At 39.4% G+C, this 22,558-nt stretch overlaps 1 protein-coding gene across 1 annotated transcript in view; it reads right to left on the minus strand.

The window, feature by feature from the left end:
- The window catches only part of LRRC2 (leucine rich repeat containing 2), a 79,156-nt gene that overhangs the window by 33,383 nt on the left and 23,215 nt on the right, over positions 1 to 22,558 (minus strand). The window contains exons 3-4 of the mRNA XM_032097428.1: positions 22,125 to 22,335; positions 8,841 to 8,997 (exon numbers count right to left, since the gene is read on the minus strand). Coding sequence (XP_031953319.1) covers positions 8,841 to 8,997; positions 22,125 to 22,335 — 368 coding nt within the window. The remainder of the gene's footprint in view (positions 1 to 8,840; positions 8,998 to 22,124; positions 22,336 to 22,558) is intronic.

The following is a 22,558-nucleotide window of genomic DNA, read 5'->3' on the forward strand; positions in this document are numbered from 1 at the left end:
GATTTCTGACATGCTGCACAAAAACTGAATACATGACCTTGAGCTCTGCAACTGTGAATTTAATCTCTGTATTTTTTCAGAAGCCTATCTGCTCATCAGCCTTTCCATATTTCCACCTGTTTTCAGTGACAATGCACAGCCAAACTGTGTCAGCAGAAAATTTCAGTAGCCCCATTCCTGAAAATTACTAAGTAATAAAGCCAAGACTGATCCTTGAGAAAATCTACAAATTACATTCCTCATGACCAATACCTTCTCTTTCCAAATAAGCATATTTTTGCCTCTGGTTTATCAAGTCTTTTGCTCATTTTTACAATTGTGGCATCAAAGTCCATTCTGTAAGAGTCAAACATTCATTTTCCATAGTTCTCTGTATCAAATACTTCATGGAATACCAGGTAGACAAGATCTACTAATTGAAGCTCAACCAACTTCTCAAAGGATAGAAACCAAATGAGTTGGGAAAAACTTGCTTTTCCTTTAGAAATTTTTTATTTCCACCTGGTTTCCATTCAGCACCACATCTCTAATTATTTCTTCCTCTAAATAACTGTTCAAAAATTTTTACAACTAACAGTCTACGTAAGGGTAGAATTAGGCTGGATGAGCCGCCAGAAGCGTTATCCAGATTACAGACTGAGATCTGCTAGGCTAACTTTGTCAGAGAGAGAGCACAATTGTGTGTCTATAAAAAAAACCCACTAAAAACTAAAAATTGGTTTAAAACTAAAAACTTAAAGTTTAAAACTAAAAACTAAAGAAAACTAAAGATTCTCAAATTCTGTGTCTTGACTTAAGAAACACAAAATTGTGGAGCGATGAATCCCAAAATACTCTTCAAATGCCATAGACATTGTCAGTTGACAGAGGGGGAATAAGAAGGTAAGGCAGTATGTATGACTTTCACAATCCGAAATCTGCATCTAGGGTCTTTTTTATGTCTTCTTGGTGCAGAAGTTCTCCACTGTCTTTGGTATGCTGCCCAGTCAATATCAGGCTTAATGAGTATGTAATACAGCCATTGAGGCAGCTTTAGGAGGAGAGAGAGGTGGTGACATCCCTTCCATGACCGCACAAATGTAGAGCAGGATTTGACTCCCACACGTCACCTATACATTCAAATAACATTCAAGCACAACTTCAGAATTAAAAGTAGTAATAGTAAAATAATTGCTGCTGCAATAGTGCTATTAACTATGTTTAATGTCACTGAATTTTTTTTTCTATGAAATTTGAAAATTCTGGAATTAAACATCTATCATCTTTGTGTTTTCCATGACGACACAGTAAAAGCCGTAATGAAATCCATGGCCTCCCTGAAAGTTTCACAATTAAGATTTTTTTTTTTTTTTTTAGATGGGAGATGCAATGTCATAGTTGCTATGTTTATTCACAGTTTAAATTTTTAATTCATTAAAAAAAAACTGACATGGCAATTAAATTCTCTAGTTTCTTATAAAAAAATTGCAGTACAAATTCACCTCTTACACAAGCCTACATTAGTGATCCAAACAAGGTGTCAGAGACAAAATACAGATGAGGTTACAAAATGCCTTTGTCATCTAAGGATCAGTGCAAATGTAGATTCACTTGTGCAAACTGGAGTAAAACACTAGGCAACTTTTTACATTAATCTGCAATCACAGAACCATTGAATTGTGGAATTTGGGTTGGAAGGAACCTTAAAGATCATCTAGCTCTAACCCCACCGCCATGAGCAAGGTCACCTTTCTCTAGACCAGGGTTCTCAAAGCCCCATCCAATCCGGTCTTGAACACTTCCAGGGATGGGTCACCCACAACTTATCTGGGCAACCTGTTTAACTGCCTCACCACCCTCACATTAAAGAATATCTATGTAATATCTAAACTAAATCTACCCTCATCAAGTTTATGGCCATCACCCCTTGTCCTGTTACTACATGCCCTTGTAAACAGTTCCTACCAAGCTTTTCTATAGGCCTCCTTCAGGTACTGAAAGGCCACAGTAAGGTCACCCCAGAGCCCTCTTTCCTACAGGCTGAATAATCCCGTTTCTCTCAGCCTGTCATCATAGAAGAGATCCTCCATCCCTCTAATCATCCTTGTGTATCTGCTCTTGTGTATCCCGTCCTTGTGCATATCACGCCAACAGGTCCATGTCCATCCAGAGCTGGATGCAGAGTTCCAAGTGGGGTGTCACCAGAGCAGAGCAGAGGGGCAGAATGTCCTCCCTCGCCCTGCTGCCCACACTGCTTTGGATGAAGCCCAGGATAAGTTTGGCTTTCTGGGCTGCACATGCACATGGCTGGGTCATGCTAAGTCTCTCACTCACCAGCACACCCAAGTCCTTCCCCCCAGGGCTGCTCTCAATCTGTTCATCCACCAGCCTGTGTTGGTACCAGAGTGTGCTTCAACCCAAGCACAGCACCTTGTACTTGGTCTTGCTAAACCTCATGAGATTCACAGGAGCCCAGTTCCCAAGCTTGTCCAAGTCCCTCTGTATGAGAGACAGGTTAACCTATCCTTCAAACAAGTCAGCCACACCACTCAGCTGGATGTTGTCTGCAAATATGTTGAGGGTGCACTCGAACCCACCGCCTACATCATTGATGAAGACACTGAATAGCACTGTTTCCAATACAGACCTCTGAGGCACACCACTTCTCACAAACATCCATCCAGACATTGAGTTCTTGACCAATGCACTCTGGATGAGATCATCTAGCCAAGTCCTCATCCACTGAACAGCCCACTTATCACATCCATGTCTCTGCACCTTAGAGAGAAAGATGTTGTGGGGGACCATATCAAAGGCCTTACCAAAGCCTAGACAGATGACAGGTTAGCCCTTCTCTTGTCCGTGGGTAAAGTCACTCCACTGTAGGAGTGACTCAGTTGATCAGTTGATAAGTTGATCAGGAAGGATTTTTCCTCAGTGAAGCCATGCTTGTTTTCTCAAACTACCCCTCTGGCCTCTATGTGCCTTAGCATAGCTTTCAAGAGGATCTCTTCCATGATTTTCCCAGGGACAGAGATGATGCTGACAGGTCAGCAGATCCCAAGGTCCTCCTTTTTACCTTCTTCTAAAATGAGCACAGTGTTTTCCATCTTTCAGTCACCTGGGAGTTTACCTGACCACCATAACTTTTCAAGTGTCACACAGTGGCTTGGTGGCTACATCAGGCAGTTCCCTCAAGCCTCTGGGATGCATCTCATCAGTTTCCATAGACACACCTATATTCAGGTTCCTCAGGTGGTCATGAACCTGATCATTGTTTACAGTGCCAGTGACTTAACTTCCCCAGTCCCTGCTCCCAGCTCCATCCACTCAGGAAGAGTGAGAACAAAGGGTGCCATTGAAAACTGAGTCAAAAATGTCCTCATAAAAACAGTCAACTTGCAACACCACTGTTTAATACTGCCTCTTCAAAGGGGGGATATAAACAAAATTTTCCTCAGTTTCATAAAAGACTGAGCTGTTGGACAAATAACCCTGAATACTGAATAAATGACAAAGGTAATAAATCAGTTTGCAGTTCCTCAGAATAGGCATTTAAGCTGAGCATATGTATTTTCTCCTTGGAAACTCACAGAACACATTGGGAATCTTATTAATAGAAAAAGCTATTTTAGATATCTAGAAGTCACTTAAAACTCTATTACTAATAGTTTTCCCCTCTGAGTTCTAGAAAATTGGATTAATGATATGCACAAATGAAATTTTATAACATGCAGTAGAAAAGAAACAAAAATTCACTGTGATTTCTTATTAAAGTAGGTCTCAAAAGCAGTTATTTTAATGCTAAATATTTGGAAAATAAAAAATGTGAGAGAACACAGTACAAATATTTTAACAGCTCTTTGAGATGTTTAATGAATAATTTGTGGGGCTAAAAAATCCTGATACAGCCTTACAATCCCATCCCAGCACAAAGGCTTTGGGATCATATGAAATTTCAGTTCACTACTTCCTATGTGTCTATGAAAATATATTGTTGGATATTTTCAATTATATCAATTACTAATGTACTAGCACTAGTTTATACACAGCAACTGCACTGCAGTCACACAGTCAGAGCCAGAGCTGTAATCTCACTCAGAAGACAAAGAAAATCCCCTGGCTACACCCGTTCATGATTTTTATTCTGTTACTCCTAGACAAATCACTTTAAGACAGACAGCTCCATTCTGCAGGGGTTTTTTTCTTTTCTTTACATGATTCCCATTAAAATATTTGCTATTACACAAAAAGTATAAAATCAAAAGTATTCTCAACTTTCTTCTGTTACAAAGTTGCTCTTATTCCTGTACATATGTGACCATAAGAATGTGGTTTGAAATATCTGATAATGGATTCAGCTCTTTCTTCTCTCTGACTCAGAGTGGAGCATTATCCTCTAAATCTGGTAAAACAGGAATATGAACTTCAATAATACATAAGTCCAGAAACTTCTACTGCAGCGATAATTTTTTTCATTGAAAATATTCTTATCACTTCATGTTCTCTCATACCTTTACCTCCTGTGAGAATCAAAAGTTGTCCTAATATGTCTCACTAGGTTATCCTCTGCCAGATGATTTGTTGATCTAAACTTGACTTCAATTCTGTCTGAAGATTAAAGACTCAACAAGATGCATGTCACTGCCAACATCAACTATCTGTCATTACTCTCACGTACATTTTAGCTGTGATATTTACCTAGTTATTGCTGTTTTGTAAACAGGAGACAAAATGATGAATACCTTAGCAGTTAACCTTTCCAGACACCTTACATTCTGATTTAACACCCAGTCCTCACTCTTTGCTTAGACAGAGCTCCCAAATCAAACCCACATCAATTATTTTCCTTGTGAAAATCTAGTAGATAAGTTGACTAAAGTAAGAAAGGTTCCATTTAGAAGCAGTATTCAAAAACTTCAAAATATCCAAAACCTTTCGTAATATTGTCTCATGAAAATAATTAGCATTTCCAATACACATTAACGTTCATCTCTGTATGCATATATAGTACATGAAATAAAAGCACAGCGATTTGCAAGCATGCCCCCTTACACATAAACAAAGAGAGAATTACACAAATTGAAAAAATCTCCTCTGTAATTTGTGCCATAATTAAAAGGGCAGTTCCACTGCCTTACTAGTAGGTGGCCTATCAACACACAACTTTCAGTAAGACTGAAAAACATCTGGAAGTTTTGGCAAAAAAGTGCTGAACAGTTCAGTTACACAGTCTTGGAGTGGCTTTTTGTACTATTTCTTTTTAAACTACATCAGTGATTATGCATCATTTTCTGGATAGGCTAGAATTACTACTGTGATGTAGAATTATTGTATAAATAGCATCTATGGCCTAGCAAATTTGTTAATTTGGTTATGCAGTGTCTAATGTTCAAATCTATGTTTCCACAGAGGAGTGCTTAAGTTTAATGAAACTTGAAAAATAAAATTTCTGAACAAAAGTTCAATGGTAAGAGGAGGATGGTGAGTGCTATTACATTGTGTCTGAGGAAGCTCTACAGCAAACCATTTTCTAACATTCTCTGGCCCTTCCAGGCAAACATTTACAGAAAAAAACAGCAACAAAAACATTGAAAAAAGAAATCATGGGTACAAGCTAGCAGGATAAACATATTGGAGGGAAAGTGAATAAATGAGAATAACATAAAAGCTACAGATGAGCAGAAGTCACATAATTTTAATGCTGTTGAAAGAACAGTGATTGCTACTAGAAACATTGAGACTTTTTAGCTTATTTCCAAAAAAAGTCTGATACAGGCTCTACTTTACCATCTACTAGAACAATCTACTTGTCCCCTGGTCACCAGTGGTGTTCCCCAGGGCTCAGTTTTGGCGCTAGCCCTTTTCATAGTCTTTATTGTTGATCTGGATATGGAGGTCGAGTGTCCCCTTAGTCACTTTGCAAACAGCACTAAGCTGGGTGGGAGTATTGATCTACTATAGGGTGGGAAAGATGTTCAGTCATCTGGACCAGCTGGATCAATGGGCCAAGGGCAATTGCATGAGGTTCAATAACACAAAGGGCTGGGTCCTGTCCTTGGGTCACAACAGCCCCATACAGCACTACAGGCTTGGGGAAAAGCAGCAGAAAAGCTGCCTGGCAGAAAAGGACCTGGGGGTGCTGGTTGACAGCCAGTCAAACATGATCCAGCACTGTGCCCAGGTGGCCAAGAAGGCCAAAGACATCCTGGCCTGTATCAAAAATAGTGTGGCCAGCAGGACCAGGGCAGTGATTGTCCTGCTGTCCTCAGCATTGATGAGGCCACACCTCAGATCCTGTGTTCAGCTCTGGGACCTTGTCCTAGTTTCGTCCAGGACAGAGCTAAATTTTGCAGAAGCCGGGAGGGGGCATTGCTAATACCCAGAGGTTATTCTATACCACCTCACATCATTTTTCAGGGGTGAGAGAAGGGGTCCCTTCTGGTCGAGTAAGTATGGCGGGGTATCACTGCTTTGCTCTGTAACTGACGTTTTAGCTCTTTCCAGTAAATTGTTCTTATCTCAACCCCTGATCATTACCTTTTATGCCACAAATATTCCTCTCCACACCATGCAAAGGGGAGGGGGAGAGGAGAGGGGAGTGAGTGAGTGCCACATGGTTTGGAGTGCTTCAGTGAGAACATTAAATTGGGGAATACCATTTCTAAACCTTCACAGCCCCAGACACTGAGGTGCTGTAGAGTGTCCAGAGAGGGGCAACAGAGCTGGGGAAGGGTCTGGAGCACAAGTTTTATGAGGAGCAGCTGGGGGAGCTGGGGTTGTTGATCCTGGAGAAAAGGAAGGTGAGGAGTGACCTTATCACTCTCTACAACTGCCTGAAAGGAGGGTGTAGCCAGACGAGAGTCAGTCTCTTCTCCCACATGAGAAGTGGGAGAAGCCACAGGATGAGAGGAAATGACCTCGAGTTGCACAAGGGGAGGTCTAGATTGGATACTAGAGAAAAAATTCTTCACTGAAAGGTTGGCCAGGCATTGGAACAGGATACTCAAATAGTAGGTAGAGTTAACATCTCCAAAATTGTTAAAAAAAAATGTGTGCATGTGTCACTGAGGGACATGGTTTAGAGATTAACACAGTGGGGATAGGTTTATGGTTGGAGTCAATGATCTTAGAGGCTGTTTCCAACCTTAACAATTCTTTGATTCTGAGATCTGTATTTGTGCCTTTTTTGTGGAAATAGATTTTAATAGCATTAATAATATTTTTTTTCTCGTTTTCATTAACAGTGCATAATATTATGAGAATAAAGAAGAAACTTTTTCTGCCTCTACTACCTCAGTTGTTAAGCAGCAACCCCTTAAAACCCTCTGTTTAATGGTTTAGAGTAGCCTCTGGCAGGAAACTAGTAGCCTTTCCCCTTTCTTCCAGGCTATTTCCCCTTTCTTCCAAACTATGTCTTAAAAGTTGTTTGTCCATTAAACTCACTGACCTATCTGAGTTCTGTAGTCAAAGTGCTGGTAAAACAGTGTTAATTTTATGTCCATTATCTCCTGCTTATGTCTTATGATCTGTTAGTGTGTTTAGATGCCAGGCTGAAGCTATAAAATATATCTCGATGTCTGTGTAAAATTTTCTTTGCAAAATATAGTACTAGTAAATAAATCAAAACACTCAAATAAGTGTTACTTGAGTAATAGAATACTAAAAGAATAGAAAGTTCTAGCACAGATTTCTGTATTTCAGGACACTCTCCCTCTTCCTGTTTTTCTTAGTTAAACCTATGATATCAAGCTAGGTGGAGGTTTTAGTCTTTAAGCTGTTTTCTCTTAGTGTACATAAGGAATGGAAATCATGGGGAAAGCTTAGGACTACTGCATTTAAAATCTAAGGCTGAGGTATTAGTACAGCTGGGTGCATGGGCTCGACAGTGGCAAACCCATAGTGGGCCCAGTTTCTTCAGCTCTCAAAGATGCCACCTGTTACAGCTATATTTTTCCTTGTAAGAGCAGTAAATCCCTCTCAATATCAATACGATCTGTCAAACAAGCTTTTATATTGTAAGATCCAAAAACACAGGGGAGGCAAGCATTAAAATTATTGTTATGGAGCTTAAAACAGCAAGGGCTAACACATGAAAGCATTAAGAATTTGTTTCTCTAAAACTCGTAACATCAGGTTGGGTAGATTTAGATTAGGTATTAGGAAGAAAATCTTACTGTGAGGGTGTTGAGGCACTGGCACAGGTTTCCCAGAAAAGTGGTGGAAACACCATCCCTGGAAACATTCAAGGCCACGTTGGAAGCGGCTCTGACAAACCTGGTCTAATGAAAAGTGTCCCTGCCCATGGCAGTGTGGTTGTAACTAGATGACTTTTAAGGTCCCTTCCAATCCAAATTATTCGACTCAATTATTCGATAATATATATCTTTATTAAATTAAGATCATTACTGAACACTTTAAAAAATATAAATTTATATTTTTTGCAGGATTCTATTTTTGTTTCCTTTTCCCCACAACCTTATGTTTTGATTCATCTTGTTTGAGGCTTAAAATTCTGTAATACTTCTATTTTTCTTAACCTGTAAGGAATATAAAACACCACCTGTTCCCAGAAACAACTCTCCATCTACTTGGATATAAGCAATAACTGCCTTATAATCAGATAGCAAAAATGTGCTAACTTTTTCCCATGTTTGATCCATACTACATACATGGTTTTCACTACAATCTGGCAAGTATAATTAAAGACAGAGAGATATAAAAATGTAGAGGGGATTGTTCAGTGTAAACAAGGAAAAAAATTATCAGTAAATTAACAAGAATATCCCTGGATGCTCATTTCCCTGCAATAGAGTTAAATGGAATGTGTATAAATATCTGAATATCTTGGACCAACTCACCAATCTCTGCTGGAAGATGGTTGATTTGATTTTTTGACAATTCCAGTACTCTCAGATCTTGAAATATTGCAATGTAGGTTGGAATGGTTTGTATCAATGTATTGTACACGTGCCATTCTTTCAGATAGGTCCGTTCTTTCAGAGAATCTGGGAGTTCCTGTAAATGAAATAAGAACAGGCAAATAGAAAGCATGAAGTTAGAATTTTGTTACCCTGTTTCCAAATAGGGAGAAAAATGCACTTTGCCTTAATTATCTTGATGTAGAATAGCAGTTTGCCAAAGCCTTACAGAAGCTGTCTGCTTTTGAAGAGCATTGCAGCTGTCTTCACCACATATTTATTTTTTTTAACTCATAATGCAATTATTTGCTCTAAAACAGAAACCTATCTGAAGAACTCAATCTGTTTGGTGTCTCACACATTATCTCTTTTTTCCAGATGGAGGATTTTTTTTTAAACACATTTCAGTGCTTTAATTCACACATAAAGATGTAGTGAAATGCAGTACAGAACAGAAGAGTGCATAGAGACTATCTAAATAGGGTCTGCTAAAAAAAAAGAAAAAAGGTGTGACTATGTTCTGAATACCTGCCAATGTTTCAAATTTTGTTTTCCAAGACAGAACAGAAGCATTTCAGATAGTGTACACACATATCACCTGTCTCAACTTCCTAAACTGCTACAGCAGTGTTCAAAAATTTTTCCAGGTTTTCTTTAGGAAGAATAAAATTGATTTTTAAATTAAATAGCAAAACTTATCTTTAAATCAGTCCATATTTGCAAGTAGTTCTTGATTTAGTCATGCAGAATCCTTTGTTTTCCAAATTCCAGTAATTTTTAAATTTCCTGTGATTTCTGAGTAATTTTCAGATTATTCTATTTAACAAAACTCTTTAACGTAAAAATGAAACTAAAATTTATAAAGCCTTTGATTCTTACAAAATTGCTTTAATTAATTGGTATTCACTTCAGATCTACGTGTCTTTGTTTGAATTTTGTCACTGAATTCTTTGAACTTGAAACAGACAAAAATCAGTTTCAAAAGATGATGGCCAGATAATTTAAACTCCACTTTCTTAAGCATCACATAACTTACCAGCCTGTCCTATGTTTTATGGCACTGTGCACTGGTAAACATGAGGAATAAATAATCTGGAAGAGGTTCTACCACTAACTTTGCTCTGTAAGAAGACATGTAAGAGTTTCAGCCTTTGATTCTTTTATATATTTCAGATTTGTTTCCTGTGTGTGAAGAGTATGACACAGTAGGAATTAGTGTTTTTATAAAAAGGATATTGCTCATTTCTTTTTTTCCTTCTAGATTTCATAGATCCCCCAAGACGTTTATAAGAGTGATGCATTTGAATTAGGTTTTTTTTATTAATGCTGAACTTCTGGATTAGCAATACTGCTACTTAACTCTTAGTTAAATTAAAACATCTAATTGCAATTATAGATATACTGGACTGTTGACCAGAAGCCGTTTTTTCATCATTACTGCCTCTCATTTCAGTTCTTTTCAAATTTGCACATGCAGACAGAAAACCTATGTTTTGTCATTCTGCCTTGCTACCTTCCCTTTCATATTTGATACAGATAATTTCATTTCTTATTTCATCTTCCAGTTAGATATGTGTGTGTATTCCATTGTGACCCATCTTCTGTATTTGTCAGTTTAAGACAATTAAAAAATAAAATACCTCAAATGTCTCAGGGCTGGTAGTGAGAAATCTCTCCAAATTTGTGGAATTCATCACTATTTCTCACCTTCAGTGCTGCCCATTTTTCTGCAGCAAAATAAAATACTAGATGACAGCAAGAAATTTGGTTAGCATTGTCTTTCCTACCTGTAACGCATGGAAAATTCAGTACAGGGGATAGTATTTAGCTGGAGTGTCATAGATGCCTCTGTAGGGAATAACTATGATTCAGAGAGAGAGATGAATAATCATACTGAAGGGGAAAAGATGTCTGTTAACATTCTATTTCTCCACAGTTCAGATCAGTCTTTGACTTTCTATTGACCTACTGTTTTTTGCACTTTTTTGTCACAAGACACCATCTCCAGCTCTTTGGTGGCAAATACAGCCCTTTTCCCTCTGAAGCCAACAGCCATGCTGTTTTCCCACACTGAAGGGGGTACTCCACAAAATTCTCCTTGATCCATTGAAAACAGTGCAGCACACAACGCTCTCTGCCAGATCAAGATCAAAGTCATTCACCATTTTAGAAAAATTAACCCAAAATATGAAAAATATTTGTTTATTATTAATGCATAAAGATTTTTTTAAAATCTCTGTGTCTGCATTAAGGCTAGTTTAGAGCACCAAGATATTCCTGTGCAGCAACAGAAATACATTTAGACATGACTTCAAAAGAATGGAAGTAGATTCCATTTTTCTACCAACTGCAAACTTGCTTTTCTTTCTTGAGAATATTTCTTTGTATCATATGATCATATTTACAACTTGCAAATGCAAGCATGCAAATACTTTGCTACTATGTGCCTTTTCAATGTTTTCCATTTTAAAATACATTTATATTTGTGTTGCTGAAGCATAAATGGATGTGATATTTTGCTTCATTTACAAACTAGATAGGGATGGCAACTGAAACTTCCACAAGCTTTACGTTTGCTTTACTCTCTGATTCTCTTGTGTTCTTTTGTAATCTTCTGCTGCCATGCTAAAGCTGCCATCCTGCTGATAAATTGCTGCATGAAGACTGACACTTGGAGGATAGTCAATCTTTTGTCTTTAACCGCAAAACAATACTTCAAACTTGTTTGATTTTTGGAAGAGAAAAAAAGTTTTAAAAGGAAATAAATAACAAACATACAACCACTGCTCATTATAATATTTCTAATTAGGAGAGAAAATTACCTGCTAAACCTGAGCCTGAACTAAAACTATGATCAAAGCTCTAAGAAGTTTCAATTTGGTTTATTTTCCAGCTCTATACTTTTATTTGTCATGGGCCAAAACAAAATTTTTGATCCAAACCTCCCACTCTTTTAAAAAAAATTTAAGTTTGTTCCAGGCACTCCCTGCTGCAGGTCTCCAGCACAACACTGGCACTGTCCCCATGTCCCCCCTGTTGTCCCAAAACAACTGGGTATTGTCTTTCACTCAGTGTGCAAGAGGCTGATCCACACACAGGAGTTCTTTGACTAATTTACAGTTCTGCACAGAAAGGGTTGCTGGGTGGCAAGCCCTAAACCTTAACAAAGCAATTCTATCAACAAGTAGTTTATCCTTCTGACACCTGGACATCACTCCCCAGCCACTGGCTGCCCAGGGTGGTGGCACCCCAAGCAGCTGAAGGCAGACAGGGCTGAGCTAAGCAGGGCCGCAGGCACTGGGACTATGTGGGGGTGATGGTTTGGGTCAGCTGGAGCCTCTGTGAGGAGAAAGCAGACTTATGCCAGGCATGGCTGCTTCCAGCTGGGTCCACCTGCTGGAAACCCACCCAGCCCGCTCTGTGCATCCCCACCCTGCTGTTACAAGGCCACTGGAGTCACTGCACATGGGGTACCGTGATCACAGCAGCACATTCCTGGGCCTTTTGTGGTGCAGGGGTCTCATGGTGCCTAGAGTCCACTGTCACGCAGGGCCACACGTGACAGGAGGTTATTTAAAAAACACTAAGATCTGGAGTGCCAAATCCCAGGAGAAGACTTCCCTCAGGAGGCAGCATCTCCCCTGAGTGCCTCAGTGGCAGAGGCTGCCAAAGAGTCACAGAGTGACAGACTAGGGGGACGGGACCACCACCTCCTCCTCCACCTCATCCTCTTTGTCTTTCTTCTCTAGCCCATTGGTGGGCCACAGGCAGCCATAGGCAGCAGTGCAGGCAGAGGAGCGCTGAGTGCCTCTCACTGCCAAAGCTCAAGAGATGCCAAAGGCAGCAGCTTCTTCTGACTTCGTCAAGCACGTGACAGCAGCAGACGCAGAGAGACAGGGAGCTGCTGCACACAGACCCTGCTGCCCACCCCCCAGCTCCTCATCAAGCCCTCTGGAAGCCCACGCCCTCAATGGCCAATGGGTGGGGTGGTAGCAGGGGCAGTCCTGGAAGTGTCAGAGACAAAGAAGGAGGTCTTGTCAGAGGAGGGGGAAGTCTTTAAATTCTACAACCCCCAAGAGCTGTCTGAAGTGGAACATAATGAAGACCAAAACTGGAGTGCTAGAAAAGAGAAGACCCCCTTGCCCCTCACACGTCAGGCATGGTCAGAGTATTGGGGCTTTAACAATGGGGTATCCCAGCTCAGTATCCCACCTCTAAGCAGGAGGGAAACAGGCTCAACTTTGATCCTGATTTATGAGCCTCCCTGGGAGGCTGAAATTATGGATATGAGGACGACAGCAACATCCACAGCAGCAGACGCAGAGAGCCAAGAAGCTGCAATTCACAGGCCCTGCTGGTCACCCCCCAGCTCCTCCACGTCAAGCCAGCTGGAAGCCCATGTCCTCAGTGGGCAGCAAGTAGGACTGGCAGCAGGGGCACTCCTGCCAGCACCAGTGACCAAGGCCTTGGCTAAGACGGAGAAAGACTGGGAAGATAACAGAGACCAAAAGCTGTCCTGAGGAGAGGACAGCACAGAAAAAAATTGGAATACTGAGGAAGAGAGTCTTCCCATGCCCAGCCCACACAAGGCATGAGAAGAGCTCTGGGACAGTCAGCTACACACACCCACAAGCACCGAATTGGATCTGCTGAGGTGGGTCCATAGCAGGCTTTCTTATGACCTGGATCCACCCTGCTTGGATTGGGAGGAAGAAAGTTTTTTCAGCTTTGAAGGCGACCTCATGTGGCATATGAGGGAAAGAATCACTTCTGAAGAGACCACTTTCTGGGAGGAGGACTTGATGGCGTGGAATAGGAAGTCATTTGAGTGTATGCTACACAGGTCCTCACCTCCAGCTGTCCCCAAGCAAGAGGCCTCTTTCTTCAGGAGGGCACTTGGTGCACTGTGCTGGGTGTTCCAGTGCCCTTGCCTCACAAGACAGCCAGAGCTATAGCAACCTGCTGCCAGCGTCGGCAGATCTGTGGAGATGGCAGCTGGCCCTAAGCCTGTGCCCTGTAATATCCCAGGAGATAAGGGGCTAATGTGTATGTCTCAAACAGCAGTATACGGATGGATGGCTGTGGATCCAACCAAGTATTTTGGTAATAAAATACAAGAATTGTTGATAATAACCAAGGATTTTTGGTAATAACATGCCATGGGAAAGAACATGATATGGCTGGAGAAGGCAGCCACACAGTAGGCTGTGCCGGCTCAAGTAGAGCAGTGCCTCTTCAGGACAAACATCCTTGTTGTAGCTCCCAGAGATAAGCATGATGCAGAACCCCCTAAGCACAGGAACAAGGCCAAGAAATGGCCTTGGACTGGACAGGGATATCAAGGCCACCCAAAACCCCCAAAGGCCTCCAACCTATTTCCAGAAATGTCTGTAAGAATGGACTATTCATGATGACAAATTTGCACAGCAAGTGAGAAACCTGCCTTCAGGGCACAAAAACCTCTCTATAAAATGTACCTCCATCAAGTCCAGGAGGAATTTCCCATGTGATATTAGACTTGTGGAAAAAGGAGATAATAGCTTCCACTTGCTCTCCTTGTAACTCTTCTGTTTGGCCATTAAAAAAGCCAAAAAGAAAATGGTGATTGACTATGGATTGTGGAAAACTAAATGCTAATACTGCACCTTTAACAGCAGCAGTGCCTAACATTGCTGAGTTAATTGCCATAATACAGGAAGATCATCCAAGTTTAGCCACCACCACCATGAAAGATCAGTACTTTATGGTTCCATTTCAGGAGAGCCATTGGAATTGTTTTGCTTTTACATGGAAGGAGATGCAACACACTTTCACCCAAATACTGCAGCAATACCAGGACTCCCCCACACTAGGATACTTTACCCTAGCCCAAGAATTAGCTGCAATTTCAGTAGATGAGGGGATAAGGACTTACCAATATATTGATGATGTATTGATGGGGGTCCAGACACAGATAAAATGGGAAACATTAAAAAATATATTATTAAGCACATTGAAGGTGTAGGGTTAAAGATCTCAGAGGATAAAATTCAGTGTCCCGGCAAGAGGAAAAATTCTTGGCAAGGGAGATGCTTTTCCCTCTTGAGACATTAACCTCAGTGTAGCAAGTAACCATGCCATAAATTAAAAAGGAGCAAGGGCACCTCAGGAGATCTGCCCATAGCCTATCCCTAAGTGGTACGTTTTGATAAAGCACTGAGGGATGTTACCATCCCCAAGCACATACCCCACAGGCCTATCTTGGGACTTTTTCACCCCATGGCTTAACACTGGGCCCAGTTCCTGGAAATTAAGATGCACTGGACCCATATCCAACAGGCAGTACTACCCACTACCTGTTAAAGACTATTGTGCTCCCATTGTCTCCCTAAATATATTTGTTAGACTGTAATGACACCTGGATTTGCAAGATGAGGAACTATCTTGTACCATTTGGATAGGCTTTGAGATTTAAAATGCTTTTTACACTTTATATAGTTATCAGATCACATCAATGGACAATAGAAAACATCACATAGCAAGTGCATACATCAAGCAGTTGGACAAAGTATGCCTCTGGAAAACTTAAATTGCAAGTCCAATAAGTGTCAAAAAAGATTTTAAAAAATCAATGAGGATTAGTTAAATTAATCTTTAATTGCTTAAAGAACAAGATGTATGTGGAATGTTATATTCAACCGATAGAGAATGTTGCATTACCTTTCGTAATGCCTCTACTTCCGTTAAGAAAGCATGAGCTAAAATGAAAGAAATAACTAGCTAAAATGCAGAACTGTTTCAATCCATGAAACCAAATGACTGGTTTAGACAGTTGGAGCCCTATCTCTGGGTTGATGTCTACAATCTGATCATTAGGACTCATAGGGTGGGGCTCATGGTTATTGCAATTTGTAATGATTTCTTATAAAGAAATAATTAAGAATTATTTTCTTAATTATTGGAATGGCAATTGTTTGATATATGATTTGTTGCATTATCTCTTCTGCTTCATTCTTTTTTTGTTCCTCTGTTTGGTATGTTCACATCACCACCATGGATGAAGACAATGATCAAAGACTATGACCACTGATCAAAGTTTAAGTAACAAGGTGGTGTAAGGAAAGGGTTAATAACATTTGCAGCTTATACTTCAAACAAGCACTCAGTGGTAGCTATCTTCTGCTTGTACTATCTCCTCTATCTCTGTATCTCTCTCTCCCTCCTCCCCACCTTGCTCTTTTTTTCCCATATGCTTAATAAAATTGGTACACAAAGTAAAATGGTTATTCTTAAACCAGCATTTGGCCTCATTTGCACCTTCATTTGGGCAAAGGACTTTAATATCAAATTGTAACAGTAATTTACTGTTAAAACTTTGTGAGTTTTTTTGCACCCTCTAAATGTTGTCATTTCTTTCAACCATGAGCATTTACAAATCTGGGGTGGGGCATCACAGTCCCAAGGGAGCAGCGTGGGGGATTTTTTGTGGACATGTTAATAAAACAGGACGATTTTCCAACCGTACTCACTTGTGCCTGTTGCTTCTTGAGGGAAAGATGAGTGCAGGAAAGGCCCATGCTGACAGGGAGAGCAGGAGAGCCCCCTTACTCCTGTTCTATGGGCTAAGCAGAGACCCTGCCCTTAGCCTCTCACATACCTCTTGCACTCCAGCTCCTGACCAGTTGAAGCCCAGAAGCACAGAGGGGCTGCTTCCCAACAGTGCCACCAGGCTAAACATTCCCCAGGCATTTAGGATCACGGGTTAGTGGTGGATCTGACAGCGTTAGGTTAATGGCTGGACTCGATGATCTTAGATATCTTTTCAAACCTTACTGATACTGTGATTCTATGAAATGTAGTATGTCTCGGGACCACCTGTAATAATAAAAGTGGTCATGACTGAGTCAGAATTTTTTTTTTTTTTTTTTGAAGGGGGATATCTCTGGAGAAATCTCTGGAATTTACATAAGCACAAGAGAGATTTTCCCTGTCCATTCAATGCACCAATGCTACTTGACCCATTGTAGGAAATAAATACATCACTGTCACAAACAGTTGGGAATAACAACTGGAAATTCTCTGTTCTCAGTGAAAATACATATTATGTTAGACAAAAAAACTGTGAGAATAAATACAAATATAGTAATTTGCTGCCTTGTTCTATGAGGAAATTACATGCAAAAAAATCATGGTTTATGAGTAAAGAATTTTACCACCATTCACTTACTTGCACATCTGACAATAAAGTTTTTTAAAGTAAGTATGCATCCAGATCCTCTACTTAGGTAAAGCAGGATGGCCGAGAACAGTCCTACTCTGTATTTGAGGAGCATCATCAATTTTCCTCTGCCAGTATTGATATCACAACATTAAAAAATTTGTTTATCCTGAATATTCTGTGAAAAACATTTAATTCACTGATTCACTAGAGAATAAACATTCATTAATTAACAGCAGAAAATAAATACTCAGAGGGGAGAAACAGAGTTAAAGTGATTTAATTTAAAAATTCATATGAATATTCATGGCATTATTTTGCCTCAGTTTCTAGTTCTAATGGTGCTGTTTCTCTGAAGAACAAATTTAATTGAGTAGATACATGTTTATGTGTACAGAGGTTCTCAATTAAGTGTTTTATCAACTATGCATTGTTCTTTCCTAGGCATCCAATTCAAAGGTCCATAATATTATATATATATTTATACATATCTTTTTCACAGTGTGTTTGTCTGAAAAACTCTCAAATAAATAATTTTCTTCTTCTGAAACATACCTTGGGAACCTGAAATTACTTGTGGCACAACACACCATACTCATGTTGTCAAAGTCCCAAGTGTTTTGCAAACACAGGAAGATTTAGGAGACTCACTGCTGGGGCAATACGACTGTATTCTGCCCCTTTTTTATTAAAAGAGAAAAAGAAGAGAAAACCTGTCTTATTTCATTCACAATATCAGATTGAGATTCTATTATTATAAGACCAGCCCATTTTTTATTGTATGCCCTTTTCTTTCCTAACTTTAAATATTAATTCATTACTGTTCCCAGCTGGCAGAAATGTACACCCATGGGAAGTAGACACTAGAGTCACAGAATCACAGCATCACAGAATTAACTACCTTGGAAAAGACCTTTGAGATCATCGAGTCCAACCTACGACCCAACACCACCTTGTCAACCCATGGCACTAAGTGCCACATCCACTCTTTTCTTAGACACCTCCAGGGACCATGACTCCACCAGCTCCCCGGGCAGCCCATTCCAAAGACCAATTACTCCTTTTGTGAAGAAGTTCTTCCTAATGTCCAGCCTAAAATATTTGCCTGGTATGTAAAAGGGAGACAAGGACCCCTGAACCTTAAGGATGTTGTCAAAGAATGCCAGCCAGATGGAGCTGTGACAGACAAAGGTAAGACTATCTCATCAATGTAGTTATCAACCACTGTCCGCAGGCTGAAGGTAACTACATGGACAGGCATGGCTAAACCGGAACCCAAGTTACAGAATGTCTTTCAGATTCAGAGGGACTTGCTGAGCACTTGTTCTTCAAGCACAGAGGCTTCGTACTAGTTCTACTTCCAGTGCTGTTGATCCACAAGGAAATATGGATCTACATAAAGAGAATACAATTTTTTTCAGAATTCATATACTGTAAAATTAAGCCCTAGTCTCTTTAGCTACTACTTTGTGCCTATTTGTTCAACCTAGTATTTGTTGTGGGAGCTTTTTGCTTTTGCGTGAGCTACGCAAAACATTGTAGTGTGTCATTTGCTGTTGCAATCTAGCATTTTCTCCTTCTGTTTTCCCGGCATCAAAATAATATTCATTTATGTACTTACCCCTTGCAAGACATGCCTAGTGCTAGCTGTATCATGTTTAACATTGTTATTCCTACTTCTAAGAAAACTTGATTTGTACTTGATTCTTCTTGTTTCCAGTCTCTTTTCACTGATCTCACTGTCACTCTAGCTTTGTTAAAAAGCCCAAACTGAGCTGCTTCCTTGTCTTCTTTAACACTGTGTCATAATTCCTTGGCTTTTAATCTATAACTCACTCACTTTATTCATCTTCTTCACAGAAATACGTGCCTTTAAGGAGGCCTATAATCACGAACACTAGAAGTAAAACTGTACCAAAAAGTGTTAAAGACTAATTATTACATAATTATTACCCTTTTTTCCCCTCACTATTTTGTTGCTGTTAAAGACCTTTATTTTTTCTCAGATGTGTTAAAATAATTACTTTGCAAGTACAAGGAACAGTGGGTCCCCACCTAATGAAAATACATTATTATATCCATGATATTTGAGAGGTGGGAAAAAAGTGCCACGAGGTCTCAAAGGAAGGAATTCCTATTAGGAACTCAAAATGTGTGATCTGCTCTGATTTTCACCTTTACTAAGGTTCTCAGAAGAAGGTCTGACATTATTTTCAAAATGCATGATCCAGATAATTTTCAAAATATTTTTCCAAACTATCCCAAACTCTTGTGGCTGGGTGAATATTGTTGCCTATCCACAAGTACTCTGGCTGTGCAAGGTATCCTCAAAGATAAGGAGAGACCATGTTCCCTAGGTGCCAGCCAGCCTCATGGTGCTTCTGCTGAAGCATGACCAAAGACATTGACTACATCCCTCAACTGCTAGGTTAATGGGTTTCTCAGTGAACTTAAAGGTCTTCTCCAGCCTAAATACTTCTATGATTCCATCCATTTTAAACCTCCTACTCAACAATGCAGAATCAGTAAGCCAGATGCTCTGTGGATATCGAGGACAAAGCAGCAGCTTCCTTCTAACAAGACTACATTTTTACCATCTAGACATCCTGGGCACTCTGACATTGAGGCCTATGAGAAGGATGTGGTAAAGCCATATCCTTGTGCTGGGGATTACTCCTCTGTGAAACTTAGCTTCCCGGAAGACATAAAAAGAACTGGTATAGCCCAGAAGCAAGCCTTGTTCCCAAAATGAAACCTCTAAAACACACCAGCAACCTACTCAGATTTAGCTATCAACTGTCTAGAGGATATATTACTGCTTCATTGATGAGAGGAAAGGGGAAACATAATAGAAATACTTATCAGGTAAAAGGAAGATAGAAGATTCAACTGCTCGTCCCCAAATGGATACTTTACAGGACTGTGCTGTTTGCTGCTGCCAATGGTAAGTGCCAAGTCAACAGCAAATCCAGCTGGTTATGTGCCCGTAAATCTGCACAGGTAATCCCAGCTCTGACTTCTCCAAGTCCCTGAGTGCTTAATCACTGAAACTTTCAACTCATAGATGTATTTGTGTGCAAAACACATCAAAAAAACTAAACCACAATAGAAAACACAGCTCCCAGCTACATAACATACAGGCTTCTCTGAGGAAACTGTCATATGCCCACAGATTTTTTTAATGTGCAGATTGCTAGACTGTGCAGCATTGGTTTTATAGTCTGAAAATTCATTTTGTTTAAATGTGAATTACTTTCTTTTTGTGAGAAAGTAATGGGGGGAAACAGTATAATATCTGATTCTGTCTTTGGTTCAGAAGCACCAGTTCAGATTTTAAAAAAACAAAATGAGTGGTATGATTTGTATAACATAAAAACTTTACAAAATTTTTGCAGTAAGTGGATATACGCTTCTTTCAGAACTTTGTCAAGTGAGTTTTCGCAATTTTAAAATAATTTTCAGCTGTTAGAAAGTGACATTTCTTTTTGATTTTAAAGGAGCACTGATCTTTAAATAAATAATCTTTGATTGTATCTTTTTCTGCAGACATCTGAACTCTGTCACAGTTCGTTGTTGAAACAGGACACCCACTTTAGCTAGGCTAGAGCTGGACCATGAGACTTGATGTCTGTTTGATGTGGCCACACTGAGCATCTGATAAGGAGATATGAAAGCCCATGGTGGTTAGGAATGTACTGCTCAAGGTGGCATAGTGTACATAACAGTACACCAATTTCTCTTAAATGGGATTTTTCAGAATGTCAAATTAAAATTACATACTCTGGAAAACAACAAAATGTGTGTTTGATTTTGCCTCCTAATGTAAAGCCTAGCTTATGGTGACAAAGAAAAATTTTAATGGTTTGGCAAAAGAGAATAAGCAAAAGAAAAGTTTAATTATGCAACTCTTCCCTGGTGCACTGAGGATATTTGCAGTTGCTACTATATCAGTGTCTAAGGAGCTGTAATCTCTCTCTTTTTTTTTTCCTAAGGGACCACTAAGCTAAGGTTTATAATACCCAAAAGAATGCAGTATTTGACTACACATCTTAAACATCACTTTCAAAATCCCAAGTTCTTGAATGAAGAGATGTGATAACTCTCCAGCAACCAGTCCTATCACATCAATGATTGGTATCAGTTGAAGAAAGAGTATCCTTAGGAGAGCTGAATGGGAACCAGGGTTTTCTATAGTCCAGAAATTTTCACTATTCTAGGTTTATTCAGAAAGAAATTAAAGCAAGAAAAAAATGAAAACTGAAAAAGAAAACACCATCAGATTCAAAATAAAATCTAGGTAATGTTACACTTCAGGTCAATCAAAAAATAATTCTAGCTTTTTTTATCAATTAACATTTTGACTTTTTTTAAATGAAAATGCTACAGAAAAATCAAAATTTTGATTTCACGTCATAAATAATGTAGTGTTTCTCTGAATACATATCAATCAAAGCTTTTACAACTCCAGAAAGCTTCAGAACAGCTCTAACCCACCACTAGCTCAATTTCAAGCCAGCACTAACTCACATCTTACCTGCAAACTGGTATTTCACATCAAACATATCTGCAAGTCAAATGTGCTTTTTTTTCAATAAGACCATTGTGGATTGATGCTAATATTAGTTTCAAACTGAGTAGAGCTTGAGAAAGTGTTATCAGACCATTAGAGCAAGAATACAGATCTCTGATTAGTCAAAGACAGCAATAAGACAACAGACATTATTTTCATCTCTCTTCACCCATCTGAGAATTTTAGCATAAGATAATCTTATTGCAACATTATTGCTCATACCAAAATTTTTGAGAGGGATAAATTACATGTATCAGCAGAGAATTTAAAATACACATACCTGAAAACAAAACCACTAGTTCAGGCTGAGGTCGAAAATGCTTTAGTCACTTCTAACACTGTGAAAAAGCATCAACTTAATATGCATTTCCCATTTAAAAAAAAGCAGTGATTAAAAGATAAAGTCTAAGACACCCAAACTCTTCACCAACAGAAACATATTTTCCATTATATTTACCGTCCACTGCTCTCCAGAAAGCTGAAAAATAAACTTGTTTTGTTCCTTATTTGCTCCATCTGGCAAAGCACGACTCTTCTTGAGCTGAGGAGTCTTTCCATAAGTGTCCAGATCCTTCTCATTGATGTCTACAAAGCCATTCTTGAGGTATTTTGATTGAGGAATACCTTTCTTACGGCACTCTAGTATCAAATTCCATTCCTGTTTTATCCTGAAATAGTGCCAAAAAAAGTTTATGTGAATCAGCTGAAAAAATGTGGCCGGTAAGTTCTAAAACTTAATCTGTGTTTGCACAAGTACTTCACAAAATATAATTATTCATCTAAGGTATTGGCTATTTTTTATATCTCTGTTTTAAAAAGGTGCATTTCCTGGAGTTACGCTAAGATTTTCTAGACATACATATAGATTTCAAATGATCAGGATTTCATTCA

The sequence above is a fragment of the Corvus moneduloides genome, chromosome Z (genome assembly GCF_009650955.1).
Source record: "Corvus moneduloides isolate bCorMon1 chromosome Z, bCorMon1.pri, whole genome shotgun sequence".
In the NCBI taxonomy this organism is placed as follows: Eukaryota; Metazoa; Chordata; class Aves; order Passeriformes; family Corvidae; genus Corvus; species Corvus moneduloides.